The sequence below is a fragment of the Cimex lectularius genome, unplaced genomic scaffold, assembly GCF_000648675.2.
Source record: "Cimex lectularius strain Harlan isolate CLEC.00 unplaced genomic scaffold, Clec_2.1 scaffold11, whole genome shotgun sequence".
NCBI lineage: Eukaryota > Metazoa > Arthropoda > Insecta > Hemiptera > Cimicidae > Cimex > Cimex lectularius.
In genome coordinates this window covers 827,980-853,840 of record NW_019392673.1, presented here as the reverse complement: position 1 = coordinate 853,840, position 25,861 = coordinate 827,980, and the positions used below count along the sequence as shown (strand labels likewise).

General features: G+C 33.3%; 1 protein-coding gene across 6 annotated transcripts in view; it reads right to left on the bottom strand.

Moving 5' to 3' along the window:
• LOC106669362 (G-protein coupled receptor Mth2-like) overlaps window positions 1-25,861 on the bottom strand; it is a 39,468-nt gene that overhangs the window by 3,043 nt on the left and 10,564 nt on the right. For 2 of the 6 annotated variants that reach the window (XM_014398785.2, XM_014398782.2), the window contains exons 2-3: window positions 4,713-4,791; window positions 3,947-4,131 (exon numbers count right to left, since the gene is read on the bottom strand). In XM_014398785.2, the coding sequence (XP_014254271.1) occupies window positions 3,947-4,131; window positions 4,713-4,791 (264 nt within the window). Of the gene's footprint in view, window positions 1-3,946; window positions 4,132-4,712; window positions 4,792-5,629; window positions 6,300-19,115; window positions 19,808-21,074; window positions 21,700-25,172; window positions 25,786-25,861 lie in introns of those variants that run through there. The other 4 variants (XM_014398783.2, XM_014398780.2, XM_014398779.2 and 1 more) reach the window with 4 other exon arrangements.

The window sequence follows — 25,861 nt, the reverse complement described above, 5'->3', positions numbered from 1 at the left end:
GTAGGATAGATCACACAGTTACTGTGTCAGCCCCGAGTGTACTAGAACTATGCACGCATGACTCCATCGATCACGAATGGAGGTTGGTTTCGAGTCCGACTATATCAAGGGCCTATAGTCAAACAAGGTTATTTAATGATATTTAGGCTTTCATGTCCCAATTTTCAATACCGAAATTCCAAGGCTGACTCCCTGAATGTCAGCCGTATAGATTTTCTACATACGCCCGTTGTTCAGTCGAGATATGCGGGGATAAAAGATCTATTCATTTCAAGTGGGCCTAGTTTAAAAATTTAGAAATTAACCCTTTCATAGCAAGAGTTTCATTAGTTTCTTGAATTAGTAGCAAGTCTTCCTTTACTAGAAACAAGCAATAACATAAACACTGTTTGTACAAAGTACAATTTTGTTAGAGTTCAATAGCGATTTGTAGTTAAAGATGCTCAACTAGGGAGGTCATTTGTTTGAAAAATTTGTCCCTCCATGTGTCCCTAAATTCATGGCATATCATAATTATTGTTCCATGTCTTCCTTAACAATCTCTTTTGAAACTTCGGATAATACAGAAATGCTAAGGTCTGTACACACGCATGTCCTTAACAAATGAAACTTCAACTAGGCAATATCTTAATTTTAGGTCATTGGGTGTGTGAGAACTTGAAATAAAATTGAACTTTTGGAAATTTTTGTTAATATTGTTTATGATCTTTGTTTAACTTTTAATTGGCATTAGTGGTCCAAATCTTTTGAAACAAGGGATAATACAGAATTTCTTCCTCCTAGCCAAACTCAAACTCAAAGCAATAGTGGAGTGCATAAATATTCATAAAAACAATGAACCAGTTAGAGATGTAGATGTATTGGTCGGGGTGTATCCCCCGTTCTCTGCCTAAAGTACACCGGTGAGTCCTATTTTTCATCAAGGAACTTGATTAGTAGGCCCGGTTTCAGTGGTTGAATCTCTTCTATGGTCACATTGCACATCCCAAAGTACTTCTTCCTGCGGGCAAGTGTAGCACCACAGTTTGTTAGTAGGTGTGTTGGTGTCTCCTCTGCCTCTTTGCAGAATCTGCATGTGCCGTCTTGAATTATTCCAATCTTCTTTAGGTGTCCATTTAGCTTGCAGTGTCCTGTTAAGAATCCTGTTAGGATTCGCAGTTTTTTCCTGCTTCCTTTGACACATTCTTAACTTTTTTCTTTCCGAAATTTATTAGGAGATTCTTGGATTGTTTGTGTCCAATGAATGAATTCCATTGTTCCTTCATTTTCTTTTTGTCCGTCTGTCTGAGGTACTCATTGATAGTATGGGTTCCTATGCCATAGATGGGATGAACAAATTAAGTTCACACTATAAAATTTTAATCAAAATCAATTAAAAGCAAAGTGTTCAAGGCAATTCTCATAGTAAAAACATATCAAAAGGTAAAACTTCCAAAATGTAACGACGTCAACTGACGAAATACTCCATTTTCACTTAACTAAGCTCAATAAACAAATAACACTTGTATTATTTGCAAAAAGTGTTAAGGTACTAGGGTGAAAGAAATTTTCAAAAATTCTAAGACGTTAAGACGTTAAATTATCCATAGCTATACTTTCCGTGAATCTGGCCTCAATCATATGTGCCTTATTTATTTAAGCTTAAAAACTTTTGTTGTCACAATAAAGTGACAATACAACCTAAATAATTTGTATTTTTATTAGATTGTAGCAAAAGTTTGAACTTTTTAAGTAATGTCTAATAACTATAGATATTCCATAAAATAGCGGCAGTTATTCAATCCAAACTCCAGGCATATTTTACATATTCGTTTTAGTATGTTTGGCGGAAATATGTAGGAATGCTAGTCCGAACGAAGCCATTAGATGCCGTATGGAAGGGTGAAGTTCGCATCCAAGTTTGTTCATTTATAAGCCAGTCGTAAAATGTTTTTATGAGTATCCTTTCAATTTGAGCCGATAATGTTGTACTTCCAAAGCTCAAATAGTACGAGAAACCTAACTTTATACATTTTTATTAAAAATCTTCAATTGACAAGTCATCTTTTAACATGCAAATTGAAGAAGGAACCTTTACTTATTAAAAAATATATTACCGCTGTATAATATAACAAATTATGTAAGGTAATGATACATATTTACAAACAGTGACAAAATAACAACCTTTGTTGCTCTCCCAATTTTTATAAATGTCTAATAAGGGTTTTAAATATATGAGTTGGGTATAATCCTTATGTTTATTAACAAAAAACCTGCACGAATTTGAATTTTAATTCCCGTTAATGTCAATTCTCTATCTATATAAAACATTATATAGATTATTTTCATTGTCTTTATTCAATAAATACGCATAACCAGCACCAGATGCTAAATCAGAAATGAAAAATGTTTGAAATGACATTGAGCGTCTGTGAGACGGCGATGAATCGCTGACAGCAGTTTTATCAACGTGTGTGGTGATTAGTTTTATCAACATTGATCCTGCGACATATTTGTAGTCAGACGCGTTACGGCTTGTGCCATTCGTTCACTTAAATAAGGCAGACCAATGTAGATCCAGCAGTAAATTTACAATCATGAATATTTTTTCCATAGTAAGTTCGCCCAATTTCTTAAAATATTCGTTCGATGAAAAGCCTGACAGAAATAAAGCAAGTGCAGGCGGACCTGAGGTGATAAACATGACATAACATATACGAAAATATGTAAATGTAAAAATGTAAAAAATCTTTTCATTTTTGAAAACTTTTGTGTGCTGTTACATTTACTTGAGCTATAACCCGTAATTTCTGCTGTGCCAACTATTTCATATTCCCTGTTTTAATTTGTCAGTATTTTTGTCTATGACGAAATCAATAACGATAAACCTCAGTTTTGATTTATATTAAGAACGCATATACAAGGAACAAAAAAAAATGTATTTAATAATTTAAAATAAAAATATACTTTTTTATCCTGTGTGTAAAAGGAGAGAGGTCTCGAGAGCAGAAATTTCGATTTTTAGGTCTCGAAGTTCTTGGGCCTTTGAAATGTAAGGTTATTTATCCGTTTCGTATTTATAAAAGCTGGTCTTTCTCGTTAATTAATTTTAAAAAAATCCACTTTTTCGAAACGACAAATCAACATGTTGGAAAAAAGTTTGGGTTTTGTGAATATCCAATTAGTTTGGGAATCTTATATGAGAGGCGAAATGATAATAAAATTGTAACAGGAGCATTTAGCAACAGAGTATGTATGTTTGTATTGAAACTGATCTGTTTTAACTTCGTTCTACATTAATTACATTAATTCAAAAGTTATCGTATTTAGACGTCCCTCAACACTTGGAGAAAAGGCTCTAAAACTGATACATACCCACACATTCAAAATTAACCTATCGTTAATTTGGCGGGTTTCAGGGTACTCGATATTATGCTGAAGGCCCACCCTCATTCTCGCTAATAAATACAGCCATACTGATTATAACCTTTAATACCATATGTACCCTAAAAATTGGGGAGCCACTGGAGTATTAATATTACGTTCGTGCCTCCCTCCTGTCACTTTAAAAACACGTAACTAACTTAGTGGGTATGTGGGGTATCGATATTCCGCCACAACCCCCACACATACTCAACTGTCACGCTAATAAATACATTCATTCAAGAACACAAAACACTCGCAGAAAAAATCCTAATCTAGAGTGGTGGGTCTGTTGGGTACTCTATATTCTGCCACAACCCACCCACAAATACTCAACAGTCACGCTAATAAATACATTCATTTAAGGTAGGAAAACCATGTGTGGAAAAGCATCAAATGCCATCATACGCATACGCTTCAGGAATTCGATCAACTTTTTGCTATGAACACGCCAGTTTCTTTTTATAGTCGCAAAATTTCAATATTTTTGAAAATAGAATAGCAAAGTGCAGAAAATAAGAAGAAAAGATGAAATTTTAATTACCCTTAAAGAAACATCTGTCCTTTCCCATGTTCGGTTTGAAAATTGATGATGACGGGATGGAATCGGAGTAATCGACGCCAACTGTCACAGCCAATATGATCAGAGGCATTCCCCAGGCGTAGAAAGAGTACGCAAGAAGTTTCTTCCTGTCGCGTTCAGAAGCCGTACCTCTTAGCTTTATACCGCTGAAACAAAAAGTCCATTCATTTTTTATATATATTGCGTAAACAACTAGAACGAGAGAAGTTTGGTCGTTGTTTCCGATCAACTTCAGTGGAGGTAGTCTCTGAAATGATGAACTACTTTTCTTACTGACCAAAACTGCAACAGGATGACCAAAAGGATCGGAAACGATCACACTACAAGCTCATGAACTCCCGCAGGCAATACTTTGTAAGAATATTTAAGAATTAATTTGTATTAGTTCATATTTAATTTTGTATGTTGACATTCGCTTTTTCTTGTGCATGGGAAATGATGCGCAACAAAATTTATTTTTAAATGGGTAATTATGACAAGATACAATTAATCTAATGGACGGTGAGCTTCGGGAGAACGCTTGGCTTTCAAGTAATTAGTTTAGTTAGTACTTTATGGCACGAAAAGAGCTGGATAAGGGTTTATTTATTGACAAGAGCTTAAGTAAACTGTAATAAATATTTTTGTTTCACATTAATGTTTTCCATTAGAAAACTAAGCTTATGACTGGACAAATAATACAAAAAAATATTTAAAATTCACACCTTAAAAATTAAAATCGTCTCACCTGAACGCCCAGTAAATATCGATGCACATGACGTTCAACCAGAAGAAGGTGGCCAAAAAGAAGAACTGTACAGCAAAGCCTGAAAAAAATGTATATATAAATATAGAAAAGACTAAAGAAAGAAGAAATGTGGGAGAATTTGACAGAAGCCAGTGTCTAAAATTCATTTATGCACTCTGGTATTTCTAAGGAGAAAGTACGTAAGATTTCGAAAATTCATTAAATGTGAAATTTATTTATTTTTCTTTTTGTTTTGTATAAACTAAAATCTTACAAGCATCATGTCTGCACAACAATCAAGATAAACGTAGAAAAAACACTTAAGTTTTTTCACAAAATGTAAGTGCCGATATTCTTAAGGACGCCATTTTTGTGAAATGCGACGATTTTTCTTTAATTTTTATAAATGTTTATTATTTAAACTATTATCAAAATTGAAGACAAGATGGAATAAAAAATAATAATAAACAAATTTTCTTTTATCAGTAGAATTAGAACCGAATGTATTATCCAAGTTCTGTATTTATTAATGAAAGCGTGTGTACTTATTAGTTTTTAATGTTTTTTTCAAATAATAATAAAAACCTATTTCCGAATCTTACAGTGTGGACTAAAGGTTTGGAAATTATGTTGTTCTCTTATCCATTGGATATTTGGCTTGGTCTGTAATTTCTATATTTTGCTGCTTGAGTAATAGCAATTTATCCTCGAATCGAATCTTCCTGTTCGTTTTCCTTGAAGTAAAAATATTACTCGTTAAAATCGTTGATTTAAACAGTCTGAAAAACAGGTTTTTTGGCTATATTTGTCAAGACTTTATGTTCGTTTGTCCTGAATACACCTTTAATGATGGGCTAATGTTTTGTTAATTAAATTTGCCCCCTATCATAAATGATGTTTTAACGGTTAAAACTCACCTGAGATAATACAAAGGGGTACGCCAGGGTCAAAAGGGTGTTTCTGAACGACGAAAGACAACACAAAAGCAATCAGGCTCGCGGTGACATACCGTATGACAAGCGAACTGTTAAGGCGAGGAGGAATGACAATCACGTATACCAAAAGAGTTGCGAGAAGAAATATTGCAGATATCATGTAAGAAATGTTGTAGTAATCGTACTTAGTTTCATCCACTTGTTCGTTCAAACAAAATACTGGATAAACATTTACAGCCGATCCGTTTTCATTCTCGAAAGACTCGAAACAGTATTCATTTTCTATGACTTGGCCGCCACGCCGTTCGACGCCGTCTTCGGTGACCGTCAGGGTCTCGTTTTGTTTCATGACGTATTTCCACCTGCACTGTATAAATTTAACGAGGAAAGAGTGATTCGTGTTCGTTAAGCATTGCGGACTTGATTCCCAAGGCCAGGACGAGTTGACGCATTTTAGACCTTTGCTTAAGAATCCCTGACCGAACGGACAACACTTGTTGACGAAGACGTGGGAAGAACCGACTACCACAAAGGAGAGCCAGCCGAGAACCACACACTTTGGTATCATTTGTAAGACTACGGAGCTGACTGCTGACAGCTTCAAGCCCCCACCCCGAGTTTTCGCCCGCAATCTTCTTCCTTTTCCATTGTTTTAATCCTTAATCATAACTTATAAATAACATATTATTAAGTAATTAAATTGTTTGCTAAATTTTCAAAATTTATAATCCTAAAAGTACAGGCAGCCGCGCACTAGAAAGAAAAAATAAATCTGTTGAAGTTAAATTGGAAATAATGTTTGCATTTGTGCACATATAGTGTACTCGATAAAAAATAAATAATGAACAAGAAGAAAAACATAAAAATTACAAGGTATCATGTTGACTTAGAAAGAATCTTGGTCTTTATGTAATAAAACAGATACAAACATAAAGAAATGCATAGGTCATTTTTTACATATTTTTCCTATTTTGTCTTCTTAGCGGCTAAAATTCAGCATACTGCTCTTTCTGAGAATGATGATCTATGTAAATGGTAAGATTTGGAGAACATTGTGACGCTATTATTATTATTTTTTAATTTAAAACTTTTTGGTTTTGTAATAATTGGCTGTTATAATTATTAGAAATATTTATATTATATAATTTTGGCATCAAAATAATTTATTATGACATTTTATTTTATAAAGCAATTTTTTTAGATCAACCCCGGAAGTTGGTGTTTAAAAGAATTGGATGTTCAGGGCCGCTGAAATTAGAACTAGGGGACCGACTGCACACGACTGCGACTGCGGACAACTTAGTCGTACAAACTAAGACTGGTCAGCAAGACTGTTTCATTAAGTGGCAGATGTGCTGTGGTTAGCTCAAATTTTGAATAATTCCATATTTGTACAATTTTAAATATTTTCAAAAGATGAAAAGGTTATTTTGCTTGGTAGAAAGCAGCAATTTATTTACGAAGCGAAGACAATTCGCTTACTATTCCTCACTGCAACTCACTGGAATTTGTAGATCATTATAAATACCTAGGCCTTAATTAAAATCTTAGATTTAACGTTCATACGACAAATTTGACAAAAACGACAATAAAATTGGACATGAGGCCAATTCGATCGAGTAGCAGGTGTGAACTAAAGAAACAGTCACACGATTAAGTCCTTGCTAGTGAGAGAGGGCTTACAATCTCTAATTTGGGAAAGTTTTTGCGAATACGGAATATAAAACTCGATGTAAAAAAGGTCTACTATTGAATTTATATACTCACTTTATCGAAATGAAATTTATTGTCAACGTCCAATAGTTTTGACAGATCATTACGTTATTATTATCATCGATTATAATTTTTTTGATTAGTTCTTTATGTGCCTTTTTATGTTTATATGAACTGGAACTCGTAAGAACGTTTTTCATTCCCTTTTCGACGTTATTCGAACGACGATAAACATTCTATTTTTGCTGTTGGAAATCTGCTTGCCAAAGGTCTATCACACTTGAACACTTTTCATAGTGTTTCACTAAATAAAATACAGCATCTCGTGTTGTGTAGGTCAATAGGTCAAAACTTTTAAGGTCATTTTCTAATAAAATCAATGTTTCACAATGTAAAGAAGTGCGTTAAAATGTTTTTTACATTTCGATTGGATTTTAGAAAGAAAACAACTCTTCCGCCAAATTGGTACATCATCCCATTTATCACATATTGTTGTTACTTCTGGATTTAATTAAACTTATCTTTCCAGATGGTGCTTTCGCACCAAATGAACAACAGTATCGTTTTGTTTTCGTTTTTTAAAAAGAACATAACAATTTTAATGACATGGAGTAACCAAAAGAATATTATTTTTATAGTTTATCAAGTGTAAGAATTGTAAAGAATTCGTTTCAATTGGCAAAGATTATTTCATTTTATAAGGGAACTTATCAGGTCCTCTTCTAAACTCACGCAATTTTCATTACAAGTTTTTTATTCAATAACGACAATTTGCTTTGGAACAATAATAATCAAAAGGTTTTTTTTTTGTGTTCGCGATAGTAAAAAAACATTGAAATATCGTCCTAGATACTGACCCCTAAAATGCTATCGTTAGTCTGATAACTTTGTCCTTGATATTCACTATCAATATAAAGTTCGTTATAAACAAAAACTCAAGTGATTTCATGCTTTAATACTTTGCATTAAAAAAAAAGAGTTTTTTCTTAAATTTCAGCCAAAATTTAATTGATTTTGTTATCATCCAAACCTTTATTTTCAGTTTATAAAGAATGTAACAAACAAACGAAAGAATCCTGCGAACTGGAAAAAACGCAAGATAAAAGTAATTCACCTACCAACTTCCGTAAATAAATCATAATGATAAAATAAAATGTTTATGGAGTTTTTGTTGATTTCATCCTGATTTCGCTCACTTATAATTACATAAAAACCCATAATTGTAAAAATAGGCCCAAAGAAGAGTTATGAAGATTTAGAACGGTTGTAATACCTAACACCGGGCATTGGGCATAAAAAGATATCCCACAGCTGATTCAGCCTAAAAATGCTATTTTGGTTTTCCATTAAAATTCGCAACTATAAAGAGGGCTAAGGAATTCCTCCCTGAAATTGGACATAAGGAGATAATCCCCGACTGATCCAGCCCAAAACTGGCTCTCTAAAGGGTTGTTTAAACGAATCCGAAATGTTTGTTTTTTGGCCTACTTTTCTGAAATCGTCTTAAGATTGAAGCCGAGATAATCGAGATAATTCAAGATTTTCTTTTTGTGATTTGGACGTTTGAAACGTGTCATGGCTCGCATGGTAAAGAAAAAATTCCGACAGAATCTTGGAACAGGAAAAACCCGCAATTTGAAAGTGATTGTTTCTGATGAAGACGATGCAATTTGCCATGTTCTCAGACGGTAATAATTAAAAAAAAAATTCAAATTACATTACGAATTAGAAATCCGTTCCTCGAGGTAAGACTGCCCATGTGACTGACTTCTTCATCATGATGGAAAATCCAGCAAAAAATGTTCATTTTTGATTTAATATTAAAATTCATATTTAATAATGGCTTTAAAGGTCCTTAAAATGAATCAGAAATGTTTGTTTCTTGCCTACTTTTCTGGAAGTGTCTTTAGTTTGAAGTTCGTCAAAATGGAGAAGAGAAATGCAGCTTTCGAACGGTTGTAAAATCGTGGGCGTTAAAAAAAATCCAGAAAATTCCCGACATTGGACATAAGAAGATAATCTCTGGCTGATCCAGGTCAAAAATGACTTTATATTAAAATTCTCCCCTCTAAAGGGTGGTTCAAACGAATCCGAAATATTTTTTTTGCCTACTTTTCGGAAAACGTCTTAAGTTTGAAGTATGTCAAAATCGAGATAATCCAAAATTCCGTTTTTGAGTTTTGAAATTTTAAAAATTGTATTATAATGACAGTAAACGCAAGAAAAAATGAAAATGTCAAACTGGAGAAGAGAAATGCAGCGTTCGAACGGTTTTAATGCGTGGATGTTAGAATCGAGAGTAATTTGAAAATTTTTAAGTGGAATTCTTGATATTGGGCATAAGAAGATAATTCCCGGCTGCTCCAGCCCAAAAATGAGTTGCTATTAAAATTCAAAACTCTAAAGGGTGATTAAAACGAATCCGAATGTTTTTTTGCCTACTTTCCTGAAAACGTCTTAATTTGAGGTATGTCAAAATTTTCAATTTCATTTTTGAATTTTGAAATTTTAGAACATTTCAAAACTTGCATTCTAATGAAAACAAACGCAATAAAAAAAGGATGTCCAAATGGAGAAGAGAAATGCAACTGTAGTGGGCATTAGATAAAATCTAGAGTAGTTTGAGAATTTTTATGTGGAATTCCGGACATCGGAAGATAATCCGCGGCTAATCTAGCCCAAAAATGGCTTGCAATAAAATTAAAATGCACACCTCTAAAGGTGGTTAAAGCAAATCCGAAATGTTTGTTTTTTGGCCTACTTTTCTGAAAGCGTCTTAAGTTTGAGGTGTGTCAAAATCAAGATAATCAAAAATTTTGTTTTTAAGATTTCGCCGTTTTAAACGTTTCAAATCTGACATAGTTAAAAAAATCCCGAAAGAATCCAGCGGACAGGAAAAACCCGCAATCTGAAAGTGATTGTACTTGATGAAACCAATGCAATTAGTAATTTTCTCAAACTGACGTTGAATAATTTTAAAAATCCCAAAATTAAGAAGACCGCTCGTAAAACCCCGCCCGAGGGAATCCAAAATTACATTACAAATTGAAAATGTCTTCAGGTCTTCGGGGAAAGACAGCCCTGTGACTCCTTCGTCGTGACGGCAGCAAATCCGGTTCTTGACTCGGAAAGAAGTAGCGGGAGATATTTGGCTTTTTCTCCTTTTTCTTCCGCTTCTTCTTTTGGTTTTTGTAATGTCGAGTCGTCAGACGCTTACATCCTTGTTTCACCTGTTTTCTTTCCACTACGCACAGGGAAAACATCAAGTCCAAACAACGTCTTCTCTGATCGTCGGCCAAACTCCACAAACTCCTTCCTTGTAAAGACATGGTTGAAGATTAAAAATATAAAAATCTGTAATTACTGCATATTGTAATGTTTCAAAAAATAATAACTCAAAAAATTTAGTTCATATTTCCATCCTTTTTGTATTGTTTTCAAAGGCTCATCATAACGAAATAAAAGTTAATAATAAGTTATCCTTATCCATTATTAAAAACGTTGACATTAGTTAAAATATTTTTACAGCTCTTCATGAAGTTCAAATGTATAATAAAGTATTAAAAATAAAAAGCTATTTTGAAAGAAAGATTACAGCATTTAAATAGAGAACATTTTTCAAGCATTAGTGAAGAATAATGTGTTAAAAAATTCCCTTTGTGAACACACATTTCGAATAGCAAAAGCCAATTAACTATATGCAAAATAAAAACATTGTTGAGATGTCAAAGATGATTTAATGTCTCCTAATAAAACAAAGGTTACATCTTCTTTCTTTTTTTGACATACAGGCATTTAATGTTATTTTTAAACGCGGGAGAAAGTCACAATTTCAAAGTAAGGTTAAAACTGAATTGTGTCAAGGCAACTTGTCTTGAATTTAATGGAGAAAAAACAGAATTAATCACACGAGAGCGAGCGATATGGGTTGGATTAATGGAAAGACAACGTTCTGGAGAAGGAATGTCGCCTGGCAGCTACCGAACCTTTCTGATCCTTCGATATCCTTCGTTTCCTTTCCAGTCGTAGCAGGAAGAAAACCGAATAACACATCCTGTGGCACAGTAAATGTACATAACAAATAATCGACAATGAAAATCAATAAGGGGAGGCTATGGACGTGGGATCACAGATTTAACAAAACTGTTTTTTGATGATGCTAGGTCGAAAATATTAGACACGTGTCTGAGTGTTCTTGCCAATGATAGCCACGAATTTTTTTAACGGATATTAAATATTTTATTTTTAAAATGGGTTTCTGTCTTTGTTGAGCGTGGATTTCAAGATTATGATATATTAGTCGTTTTTTTAAAATAGGTTAATAAAATAGTAAACAAACATTGTCTTAAATGTATCAGATATATAAAAAAATTTATAAAAATAAAAGGACACTTACAGTAAAGTTAGACAAATTGGTTTGGTTTTGAAATTGGTAAAAAAAAGACAAAAACTATTGCTTTTTCGAGCAGAAACTGTACCCGACTGGAGTGTTTCTAGATTTTCTCAGGTTTTAGACAAAGTATGGCATGAGGGATTATTACGCAAATTAAAATTATTTTTACCCCAGGCCTATTGTCTAATTATACAATCATACCTTAAGGATAGATTTTTCGCAGTAAACAAGGGTATGGAGACTTTTGAGATGGAGGAAGTGCTTGCTGGTGTGCCCCAAGGGTCAATATTCGCTCCGCTGTTGTACACAATTTTTTACTTCTGATATGCCCACAAATGAGAATACACTTTCCGCCACATACGCAGATGACACCGCCATATTAACAAGTCATCACTTGTTACAAAACCACATATTAACAATTGAAAAATGGAGCAATATTTGGAAAATAAAGTTTAACCTCTCAAAGCCACAACATATCATCTTTACACTCCGTCGTGAGACTTGTCCTCGCATATATACAATGAACCTTTTCCTCAATCCGACAAAGTTAACTATTTAGGACTTACATTTGATAGAAGACTAGCTTGGAATCCATACACACGATTAAAAAACAGACACTCAACGAATGATTTAAAATGCTTTATTACCTACTCAACCGACAATCAAAAGACCATTAAAATCAAAACTTTCGACGTACACATACCTACGCAAGCCTATTTGAATGTACGGCTACCAAGCTTATATATAGATCGGCCAAATATTCCAATATTCAAAGATTACAAAGTTTTCAATCCAAAATTTTAAGACGAATCGTTTCTGCCCCTTTTTATATAAACACTAACACACTTCACATAGATATTCACATGCCGACAGTTTTTTCATCCATCAAAACCTATTACAGACGTTTCCATGTTAATTACAAAATCACGCTAGCACACAAAAACGATTACTCCAATTCCCACAATTACCACGTAATCGTCTGAAAAGAATATGGACCTCTTAAAACATTAATATCATTTTATTAATCCAGAGAAGCTGCCAATGGGTAGCTTTCACTTTATCGCCCATAATGCCACAAACATAAATTGAAATCCAATCTGCTGGTTGTATATAATACATGTACAGTTGTACATACAAATAAATGATGTAAAAAAAAAGTTTTCTCGTCGATATTCCATTTCAATTCATATGTTCCAATTCATAACACTTTATCTCAATTTAACCCTATAACATCCCTATTACAACCGTTTGAAAGCTTTATTTCTTTTCTTGTAGTCTTTGTCAAGAAGCTTTTGATTTTATGTCGTATAAGTGAAAAAAATAAGAATGAAATCAACAAAAACCCTTCAACATTTTCATGTTTTATCCACACACGTGTAATTTATAGGGTTTTAAACCGCTCTAAAATGTCCTATAAACAGTGGAGTCGTTTCAAAATTATCCCCATTTTTGTGATTTTCGAAAAAAACAAAAAAGTCATTTAGAAGGCATCACGTGGAAGCCTTCGTCAGGGCTGGTTATTTATCAGTTTAACAAATTAAATAAATAAAAGTACGGTTCAACTACTTCGGTCATATTTGTTATTTATACACATTCTTACTTTATAATAAATTTTACAGTTAAATAAATAAATAATTTAACAAATAAGTATTTAATAAATAAGTAATAGAATTAACAAATATAATTTTCAGTAAAACAACTTTGACTAGATAGGTTTTTGTAAAGGAGCAAAGCGTTTTTGAAAAACAATTTGGAAAGAGAAAACATTTCACAAGATAATTTGTATCTATTAAAATACAATACATATTTATTTATGTGACGTAGCAAAGTGGGTTAAAATATTTTTTTTTAACAAGAAACAAATCCCAGAATACAAATTTTTTGGGAAAATCAAAAAATAATTTTTCTCCTTGTTCAGATTTTTTTTTCAAAAACCACAAAGAGTAACTAAAAGTAATGGCATAAACAACCTCAGCAATGTCCGTAAATAAATCACAACCGGATATATATAAAATAAAACATTAATGGAGTTTTTGTTGATTTCATCCTTATTTCTCTCACTTATAACAACATAAGAAGAAAAATACAGCTTTTGAAAGGTTGTAATACCGTTAGATAAAATCAGGGTAGTATGAGAATTTTTCAGTAGAACACCGTACATCGGACTTAAGAAAATAATGCCCGGCTGATCCATCCCAAAAATGTCTATTTTTGGTTTGGTATTAACAATCGTATTTAACGGCTTTAAAGAGTGCTTAAAACGAATCCGAAATGTTTCGTTTTCGCCCTACTTTTATGGAATCGTCTTCTGAATTATGCCAAAATGAAGATAATCAAAAATTTTGCTTTTGAGTTTTGGATGGTTACAACATTTCAAAAGAAGCCGTCAAAACAAACGCAAAAATCCTGTGGACAGTGAAAACACGCAATTTGAAAGTAATTGAACATAATGAAGCCAATGCAATTTGCCATTTTCTCAGACTGACGTTAATAATTTTGAAAATACTAAAAAAACGTTCGAGGGAATTCAAAATTACAATATAAATTGGAAATTCGGAAATGGCTTCCTCAAAGTATGACTGCACCTGTGGCTTCTACCCCGGAATGGCAAATCCAGCCCAAAAATGTTCAAGTTTGGTTTCCTATTAAAATTCGTATATAATGGGTTAAAAGTGTGCTTAAAATGAATCCGCAATCTTTTGCCCACTTTATTGAAAGTAAACTACTTCAATTTTAGACGTTTGGAACGTTTTTGTAACTTTTTATATATCTAATCTCATTTAATGCTATTCTGCATATTATTTTATTATCCTAAGAAAAAATTAATTGACTAATAAACGGGCTGTCAGCTCGTCGTGCTAAAAAAATTATATTATAGTACATAAAAAGTATATGTCGTAAACCTTATGGTTTTATCTCAATCCGTTCAAACTTTTTTATTTAGTTAAGAAAAATACATTTCTTTATATAAAACCTGAATTTTCTCCACTTTAATGTAAGTTTTCTCAACTTTTGACACCAACTTTAGATTTAGCACCGAATTTCCTTTTAGATCCACTTTTATTTTAAAAATTACCAATCTACTTACAGAATAACTGCACAAACATCATAAAATTTGCGAAATGGTAATTTTGGATCAACTTCATTAAAACATAGCTCCCTTACATTACATTTTTAAACATGTCAAACCAGTTACAAACTTGAACATTTTATGAGCTTTCCAACGATTTATTCGAAACCTGTATTATTTTAATTTTTTGATAGGCAATTTCAGTTGCAAGTTGGGAAAAGAGCTAAATCTAACAATGGGGTCAGATTTTATGTAAACAAACGTTGTTTCTTAATTAAACACTAAAAATTAGTAACTTTTTCACGGATTAAGATTATAACAAGACGAGCTGATCACCCAGTTTAAAACCTTGAAATACACAGCAGAGCGGTTAGGGTGTCCGGCTCTTATTTATCATGCTAGCGATCCTGGGTTCGAATCCTGGTATTGCCCGCGGATTTTTAATTGTAAATAAAATAGAGAAGTACTGTGCATGTAAAGTGGTTTGATCCCTCGTTCGCCGACACCCAACAAGCACTTGGATGTTAAGCCCTCCTGTACGACAGGAATTACTTTATTCTTTTTTACATCCATAAAACCACATTTAAATTAAAATTTTGCTCGTAAGGTCCATAGACAAGAACTTTGAGACAATTGTCCAATATTTTTCGACTTAGTATCTCCAAAAAACGTTTGGTGAAATTTGTACTCCCACGTCTACAACCGCCCCTTGTAAAGAAGACTAGTTTGAAGTACATCAAAAATAATCCATAATTTTGTTTAACGATAACCGATTTGTATCTTTTTTGGTTTAAAATGCAATCCACGCGATAAAATAATTGACGTTAGCAAAACCTTTATCAATACTATATAAAATAAAATAAATTCTTTTTATCACAGATGGTGAGCCGGGAAACGATCGCTTAAAACGAACATTACTATGAAACGTTTATAATGTTTTTCTCATATTATATAACTGTCCACTGTTGACGTGTATGATGTCAAAATGACGTATAATATTTCCACTGACTATTTATCTTTGTTGGGAAATATCGGACAAAAATATTGTAAACAACTCTCAAGGGTCGGAGGACTATTAGACACACATTAAGGACAATTAGTAAATAAAGTCTTTGCAATAAATTGTGCGATTGTTAAAGGTTAAACAAGAGATGTGATTTTGCAGGACGAAATTTGTTTTAATTATCGAATTCTTCCGTAAACAATATAATTCAACGGTATAGCCGAAATTACTTCGTATTTGCCGTTAATTTTGATTTGTTAGTTAATCTGTTTTGGCTATTTCCGTTTGGAGATTTTTTGCGATATGTGTCTTATTTATAACTCTAGTTAATTATAATCAATTACAACAAACTTAATTATCAAATCAATCATTTTGTAAATTACCATTTAGCAACATGGCATTCATAAATCAGCCATAATGAAAATGTGTCTATAATAATTGAAATTAAACGTTTAAATCCGTTGACTTGAATTGAATAATAACACTATTAATAACTAATTAAATAATAAAGACAGTCCTTGGGCATGAGAGTGGGTTGTTGTGTCCCCTGTTCCAATTTTTAAGGGAAACAGGGGTGTTATCCGATCTGTAAATATTGTAAATATGATATAATGTGTGGCTCTACAGTGTATTTTTGTGTGAATGAGTAAGTGAGAGGGCCAAGAAAATTTAAGCGCAATTTGAATAATTAAACGTAACTCATGTACCACAAGGAATAATTAATTGACCATCAATATTTGCCCATTCACGATTTTCATAAATAAAGCCGAACACCCCGATTGTTATTCATAATGGAAGGAGCGTGAGAAAATAAATAAATAGGTACGCACTGTCTACGTCTGAATTGCTTGTTTTGACATTGAACATAATACGACACAAATATTCGGTGGGAAATTTAAACGAGACACAACGGAAGAAATTATGGAAAAAAACAGATTTTTCGCGAGTTATAATTTGATCAATTATGACAATTAAAACCGGTTAATAGCGAGTGTTGTTAGCGGATGGGAGATCGAGGGGGGGCATCTGCACAATTTGTTGTTTCCAGTCGAACAGATTACACAAGGCGAACTTATTCAGATTTTTTTTTAAACATTTCTCAAATTGGCTACAATAAGATTTGTTTATTTTTACTGAAAGTGTGGAATGTCCTTAAACCACCTGAAGATATGAAAAAGATGATTTTAACCTGAACCAAAACCATAAACTAATTTGTATTCTGCAAAAAAAGATCATTAAATTGAAACAATTATTGTTAAACCTAAAGCTAAAACAGTAAACCTTCATTTAATTTAATTAAAAAATGTATTTGTAAGGAATTATCATATTCAAGTCGTATGTTGTACAATGAACTCGAGGATAATGAGTTCTGTAAACATAATTGCATGTGCTAAATAAAACCAGAACTGTATACAAGTAGGCACGACCTTAAACTAAAAGGTGTATAATATACATTTTTTTAATTAGCAAAAAATAAAATATGTTTAAATGCAAATCTCGAATGAATAGTTAAGGATCTAGGAAAAAGGGCCCTAAAGGTCCTTCTATTCCAGTTAAAAAATCTAGGCTTTCATTTAAAAAAAAATGCTAAAAAAACCATTTAAAAAACTTACATAAAACCTTTTTTAGAAAGAAAAAGGAACGGAGGAGATGAGAGAGAGAGAGAGAGAGAGAGAGAGAGAGAGATTTTATTGGAAATATGTATTGTTCTTAAACCCTTTTTAAAAAGGATTGAACACCGCACTCACTCCACCATTCAACATATCTTTAAACCACCTGAAGATACGAAAAATATGATTTTAACCTGAACAAAAATCTTAAATTTATTTGGATAAAAAGACTATACTTTATACTCCAGTAAATTGAAATACCTATTGTTAAACCTAAAGCTATCACAGTAAACCTTAATTTAATTTAATTCAAAAATATATTTTTAAGGAATGACCATATTCCAGTCGTATGTTGGGTAATGAACTCGAGGATAATGAGTTCTGTAAACATATTTGCCTGTGCTAAATAAAACCAGAACTATATACAAGTAGGCATGACCGTCAACTAAAATGTGTATAATATAAATTTTTTTTTAAATTGACAAAAAATATCTACGACCTTAATTTGTCGATTTATCTTGAAAATACGTTTTCCATAAATTTAACTTAGACTACCAGATAAGCCTTGAAGGGGCTGAAAAGTCGCATAATAAGATTCAGGTTATCCCTTCTAAAAGTTTCTAATATATTAAGCCCACACACACACATAGAGAAAGGGGGGAGAGAGAGAAAGAGAGAGAGAGAGAGAGAGAGAGAGAGAGAGAGAGAGAGAGAGAGAGAGAGAGAGAGAGAGAGACAGACAGAGAGAGACAGACAGACAGAGAAAGAAAGAAATTATAATTGTTTTTTGATGTTTAAATGTAAATTTTGAGTGAATAAGTAAGGATCTGTGAAAAAATGTCCTTCTGTTCGAGCATCCTACTTCAAAAAAAGTTATTTAATAATATTTTGTTATTATAATTTTATTTTATTACGATTAATCAATTCATAAAAATTTGCAATGCTACAAAATATAGGACCATAAAAATAACAATTATATAATTTTTTTTAGAGAGAAATATATTATAGTTATAGAGAGGGAAAAGACGTGAGATATTTAGATTAAATTATTGTCAAAAATTATCATTGTAATGGTATGCGTGAAGTACTGGCAGTGCGTGCTTAAACAAAAACAAAATGATACACTATCGGTGTCATGTCTCAATTTTATTACTGTGTGCTTTAATAAACTTTAATTAGGATAAAAATGGTTTGAAAGGTTTAGAATTCATGTATAATTTGAGTAAAGTTTTCTGAATATGTTTTTAATTGTGTGCTAATGCTTTGTATATTTTAATAATCAATCATGAAGTTGTGCGTATACGGTTACACAGTATTGATTTACGTAAACAATTTTCACACTTTCTAGTATAAAAAAATATTGTTTTGTTTACGATGTTTCTTTAATAGTCAGTTGATGTTGAAGGTTAATGTAAGCGTTCTTTATACCAACCCTGAGAACAATCGAATGTCCTATCCTCGGGCGGGTAAAAGCTGTTTTCAAGATTGTTTGAACCGTGTGACTTATTTCCTGGTGGGTTGCTACAATATCTGTTAAGGTACCCGGCCTTAACCTTAGGAGTTCGGCACAAGTAGGTCGGGAGTGACAGGGAAGAGATAAGCGCCTGCTGTCTGTAAGTCCTTGGCTGAAAGAAAGGTCAGTGGTGGGACCAGTCCCGGAGAGCGTATTGTCGACTTACCGAGGAGGATGCAGAATTGGATGTCCATAGTGCTGGAGGCTATCTGGACAACAATAAGCGAGGAATAGCTAGCGATTAAAGCTGCCACGTGTGACATCAGACAATACCCGTGAAGGCTCCTCAGCTGTTTAAAGATCGCGTACACGAAAAAAGTGACCAAGAGAAACGGAATAGAAACGAGCATTCCGACGGGGTAGACGGCGAACATCCCCTTCGCTTCGGCATCTTCGGGCTCTTCGTCGTCTCCAAGGAAACAGACCACGGGCCTGACTCCGTTTTCGTGCGCTATGACATCGAAACAATATTGACCCGGAGGATCCTTCCTTCCGTCTCCCCTGACCAACCATCCCGTATCCAAGAGGGTGAACTTTTCACTCGGGTCCTCGTACGGGTCCAGATAATACATGAAAGTGTTGCAAACCGGGAACCCGTAAGAGAGTTTCGGCACACTTTCGTTGCTCGGCCTTAAACCAGGCCATGTGTGTATTTGCGGCAAGACGAATGTCTCGTTGCTTCCGCTGCACTTCCCTTGGTCGAATATGAAATCTTGTGGACAACACTTTCGGACGCTCGTCGTTTTGGTTTTCTCAGCTGAGGCCGCCAACACAAGCCACACTACGACCGTCAGGTACATGGTTAAATGACTAACTCTCGCACAGCTCTCTTTCCACCGTTACTCTCCCACCACGTTGATGTTACCCCTCCTTGAAAACACACATAAACAAGTTCGACAAGTTCATTCGTATATTTTGATATACACTTAGTTTATTTTTTGTCAGAAAACCCCAATTACTAATTTAGTCAATTGCTAATTTAAAAAAAGTATTCAAACTAATATGAGGAAGTTGAGAATATCTATAGTTTCCTTAACAATAAAACGTCAAATGTTAAAAAAACCAAGCTTAGCAAACATTACGCATCAATTTCTTAAAACTACTTAATCAATTTTTCGACAGAGGTTTAATAAATAATAAAAAAACCACATAATTATAAGATATCAGAGATTCTTTGAAATGAAGTCGCTTTCGATATTGAACACGTGAATCATTTTATAATCAATTTTTTGTAATTCCAAGTTGCTTTAAAAGAGAATGAAGGTTTGTTTCGTGGCCAGCCGGTTCTATAGAAATACATAAATATTAAAATTTAAATATATATATATATTTATATAAAACACAGTAAAAATCATAAAAATAAATCATTTAAGTTGGTTAAAGTTAAAAAAAGATAAAGCCCGAGGGGAGATATGATCTTATGTTTTTATAAAATTATAATTTATGGCGATATCAACATTTAATCTTCTTTTTAATCTTCAATCTTTTTACAAGTGATTTGTAAAGAAAATCTTCCTCTATAAAAAGTAAATTCAGTTTGTATAATTTAATTAATCTGCATCTCGGTCGTTCAGGTCTGTCTGGCATTTAAAGTTTTGGCGATTCTTCTAATCCAAAGACCAAAAAAGATTTTTTAAGACCACAATGACCTGAAATTGACCGATGACAGATTCATCCCCGCGACCTTTCCCAAGGGGGACACGTTCCCTTTGACCGAACGGTCCGTGTCCTGTGTCATCTTACTAAGTCCTATTCGAAGTTATTTAGTTATCTGAGGTTATTTTATAATATTACTTTAGTATGTGTGCAATTCATTATTATCGTTTCTTTTTTAAATAAAGCTTCTTGTCTGTATACGAACTATAAGTATATGGTATAACGGTTTCTATTTGGTCAAAAGTTTTTAAATATTATAATTATGTTTATAAAAGTGTATGCAATTAGTTTCCAATTAGTTACAGTGTTGGATAAAAAACGTACCAATACATCTATAGAGGAAATTAAATGATAAAATCGACCGATAAGCGAGAATAAACAGATAACAGATATTAAACACCCACTTTAGTTGGTCATATCAACAAAATTATTATTAGTCGTTTAAACAATATATTAAAAATTCACTCACCTAAGAAAATACATTGTACCAATGATAAATAGTCAGAAAAAACTTGAACTATTACAAGGGTGACATAGCTAAGAAAAATCGGAAAAACGTGCCGCAGTAGAATATGACCATCAATGGAGTGATACGGTCTCAAAATAACGTAGATGATCAAAGTAACCAAAAGGAATGGTATAGAAATAATCATCCCGATACAGTAAATAATCGGAATCTCGGTTTCCTCGTCCTCGATACACCTGGCGAGTGACACACCAGGTTCCAAATCATCCATTATCATCCAGTCGACGCAGAAAAGGACGTTATCAAGATTCAGGTCAGTTATAAGTACTGGATCTTCTTCAGGGAAATACAATGCCCCTTGTTTAGAAACGGTGAATTCGTCCGAGGTGAAAATAACCCTTTCGTTCGGGGGGCACGTCAAATCGCTGGGTATGAAGTCGAATCCGGTCCAATTGTCCGAACCCCAGGGCGGCTTCGGGTCCCCTTTGACACATCGCGATCCGTTGAAGTACTTGTCGACGGGACAGCATTTCGGCACGGTCACGTTACCACCGATCACGGATAAAACGGAGTAAGAATAAACGCATACTATCGGTAACAAGAAGCTAAACATGACTAAGAGAGATTCCCCACCCGATTAGAAAAAAAATTATTAAACGATATTTCAAAGCGATTAATAACCCCACTATGTGAATTTCCCTTTCCAATCTAATCGAAAAGCGAGCTAGACTAAAGTCAAAAGCGATAAAAGTCACCTCTGCAAAAAAGTCACCGTTGTAAGAGATGTTTTCTCGTTGTTTAATTAAAAGATAATCCCACAAGTGTTTCATCCTGTAATTAATTCTAAAAATTGATCACTTTTATCGGGTTGTCCGGAAAATAATGCAGGATTTTAAGTTTTCATTAAAAAAAATCTATATAAAATATTCTGTTTACGTTTACAGGATTACTCATTTGTATGANAATTATTTTGATTAAAGAACATTGCTTTAAAGTAACTAGTTTCTTTTTTTTTGTTTAATACCAAAATCCTGCATTATTTTCCGGACAACCCAATATTTGATGTATTCAAAGGATTACATCCTGTACGTCAACACCTCTCATCATGCCTATGCTGAAAATATAAAGACGCTAAAGCAATTTTTTCATTTATAAGTTCCTTCAAGTTTGGTAGCCAGTTATTTTAGAATAGAGCTTTTCCTTTTGACCTGAGTTTTCCCTTTCCTCACAAGAAAATTCCGTCCTTATGTCGTCTTCCATTTGACATGAGGATGAGGGGCTGTTGGTTCTTTTATGCTTTAAAAAGTATGCTGCGAAATTTCCGTCTAGGGTGTGGAGTACTCGATATATATATATATGGCCCTTTAGCTATACATATAAACAAGTATACATAAACTAAGTAGTGTCTAATTAATCTAATTGGCTGATGGGATGCTTAACTTCGACCATCGACGCTCTTAAACTACACACACACTTTCTCGCTTATAAATGCATTATCACAAAACACAAACTTGTTAATTATACAATTAATGTGTGGTGATTAGTGACCGTTAGTCGATGTTTATTCAGAAATCGTGAATTTTCTCTTCTGAAAGTTTTCTCTCTCAATTTTTTGCTTTTTGAAGGTATAATTTGATTATTTTTACATGAAATTCGATTATTAACAGAATTGACAGATAGACTGTTAAATGCTCAAGTATGTGGTGATTTGTGTGGTGATTAGTGACCGTTAATCGATATTTATTTAGAAATCGTGAGATGCGGTCTGGTGTGATGTAGGTTTCAGAAAAACATTTTCTTTATCGTGCCAACGATTCGATCTTTATTGAGATCATCTTCAGGGCCTGGGATTTACAAACATTGTTTAAATTTAACAAATACATGTAGGACGTGGAAAAAAGTGAATTTATACAATGCAAAAAATTTTTTTTTTATTCAATCAAAGACTTCCTTCCCCACCCCTTTAAAATCCAACGTATATAAACATAAAACAGCAATATCTCACAGGCACTCTCAACCCGACACGCAAGAATGGCACACTTAACACAGAAAACAAACACTTTGAGTGAATAGAAATACTTTGATTGAATAAAAAAAAATTTTTTTGCATTGTATAAATTCACTTTTTTCCACGTCCTACATGTATTTGTTAAATTTAATCAATGTTTGTAAATCCCAGGTCCTGAAGATGATCTCAATAAAGATCGAAACGTTGGCACGATAAAGAAAATGTTTTTCTGAAACCTATATTACACCAGACCGCATCTCTCGATTTCTAAATATACAATTAATAGAAAAGTTAGGGATAATAAGAAAATCTTTATATCAAGAATACAACTTTTTCTTTCAAAAATCAGAACAGGGAACTCAAAGATTGGTTTCCCTACTCAAGCACAATTCTCATACCGGGTTCCATTACCTACACGCTCTCTATATGGAGGCAACGAATGTCACCATTCAATTAAATGAGACACAACCTCTCTGCATACGCACACGGGTTTTGGTCCAAAAGTAAGTATTCATGTACCTATTTTTTAAAATCTTGTATACTGTATATAACACGTGTATGTCTAGTTTTTCATGCACAAATTTGGTTAATCCGGGCTAATGTATTCTGAATTATTAAAAGAAGATTAAGAAGAGAAGAATATTCTCAACTATAGAATTAAATGTAAAAAATATCTTGAGAAGGTTTTGAACTAAAATTTAAATTAATTTGCACGATCCGCCGGTACAGGGTCTGCGTATAACAGTATGTACTTCGTTAAAATAACTTTTAAAATAACATTTTTTTCACATCCAATTGAAAAATGATTATTAGTGATATAATGTAAATAATTATGTGTGCATCAGGTACGTCTGTTGAAATAAATAACAGTAAAACTTATAAAACGCCAAGGGAGAAAATATAAGTAAGAAATTTATCCCTACAGTATTACAATCAATACAAACAAAATTATGGCTGTTTTAATGTCAAATTATGGCTTAAATATTCAATTAGTAGATATAAAATTTATATATTACAATTTATTTTTTCTCGGAATGTAATTTCGAATTTTGTATAACCAATGTAAAAATTCTTCATAAGTAAGCCTTAATAAATTAAATTCTTTTGTAAAATTTGAGTACGGCATTTAAAATTGCTTTTGAACTGAAAATAAAATCATAATATTAAGAAACAGTAAATTTAATAACAATAAAAATTCGAATGCGCAAACGAAAAAAGACAAAGAGAAAATATTTAAGAACGATTAATGTATAAAAATTACTTTTATGTACAAAAACTTTGTTTCATTATTACCCAGTAGATATGTTAGATGTAATGAAATTTTTGTGTGTATAATATGCATGATTCAAGTAAAATTTACTCTTTGACATACCTCTAATAAACCTTTTAAAATTAAAATACTTTTTTTGTTTTACCCATTTAAAAAACCCTTAAAAGATAAAGAAATAATCATGCTATTAAGGTTTTATATAGTTATTGTATTGTATGGTTAAATAAATAACGATAAAGCTTTATTTCCAAAAGGCGACAAAAGGGAGAAAGGATACTTGAAAATATTTACTAGAGATAGATTTTTATGCTAAATTTGATAGGATTTATTTATAATTTTTTCATTACCCACGTATCGTTCACTTTATTTTTATTTTTTATTAAGCCTTTCTGAAGCCCCCTAAATGTAAATAACTGAAGTATATTTCCACAAGGCTTTTGTTTTCATGTCATTCAAAATAAAAAAAACTAATTAATGCTATTTTAAGGGTTCTGTAAATTTCCGTAAATGAATATGATCGAACCGGTATTTCAAGAGGTGTTCGTTTCCACAAGCAAACAACGTAGGACTGAATGCCACCAATATGTTGTCGTCCTTGGGTCGACATGGGAATTTTTTCACTCCACCATGGCCAAAGGAACCCGATTTACAAAGGATCAGTTGTGCTATTTTCTCTTTTGGTTTGATACAGGCAGTTTTTTAAAAGCTTAACAATGGAAAGACAGTTCCGATGGTCGGACTGCTTGATTTCCAAGTACTTGTCAGAAATAAGTTTTCACACCAATGATAGAGTAGAAAATATATTCTTTTTAAATTTACCTACCGAAACTCGTGCAGACGCGCAACGAAAAAGAGTTTGTGAAGATCTGGATGGCAAGAAGAACGGTATAGCCGAAGATCATGGATGCGATATGAAGCATTAGACAGTACCCGTGCAGGTTTCTCAAAGAAGGTAATATAGCATAGGTGAGGAATGTGAATACCATCAAAAGAATAGAGAATGCAATTCCGATTCTATAATACTTCGCTTGTGGCTTCGTCTCGCTCGGTGGAAAGCACACGAATATAAAGGAACGGTTGTAATCTTCAATAAAATCGAAACAGTGTTCGTACACGTGTCGCACACTAGCCACCTTCGATCCTTCCGAAGACGGCTGAGAGGCGGGACGTTTCACCAGCTCAAATTCGTCCAAATTCAATATTACAGGTGCACCGTCTAAACAGTGGAGTGGCCAGAAGGCTGAAGACTGATTTTTCCACGCGGTTTTCGTTGTCACGACAGGGTTTTCTGACGCGGTGCAACTGGCGTTCCAAATCGACTGCCCTGAAGGACAACATTTTGGCAGTTCGACTTTTGCGATTTCAGCACCGGCAAGTGAAATGAACGAAAGAGAAACTTTCATTAGTACGGTCAGAGGCATGACTGAAGGAAAAAACCTTCATTCCTAGAGTCAACTCGTATTTTTCTCCTGTCCCCCTCCCAATAAATTATCCCGATCCATGCGTCCAACT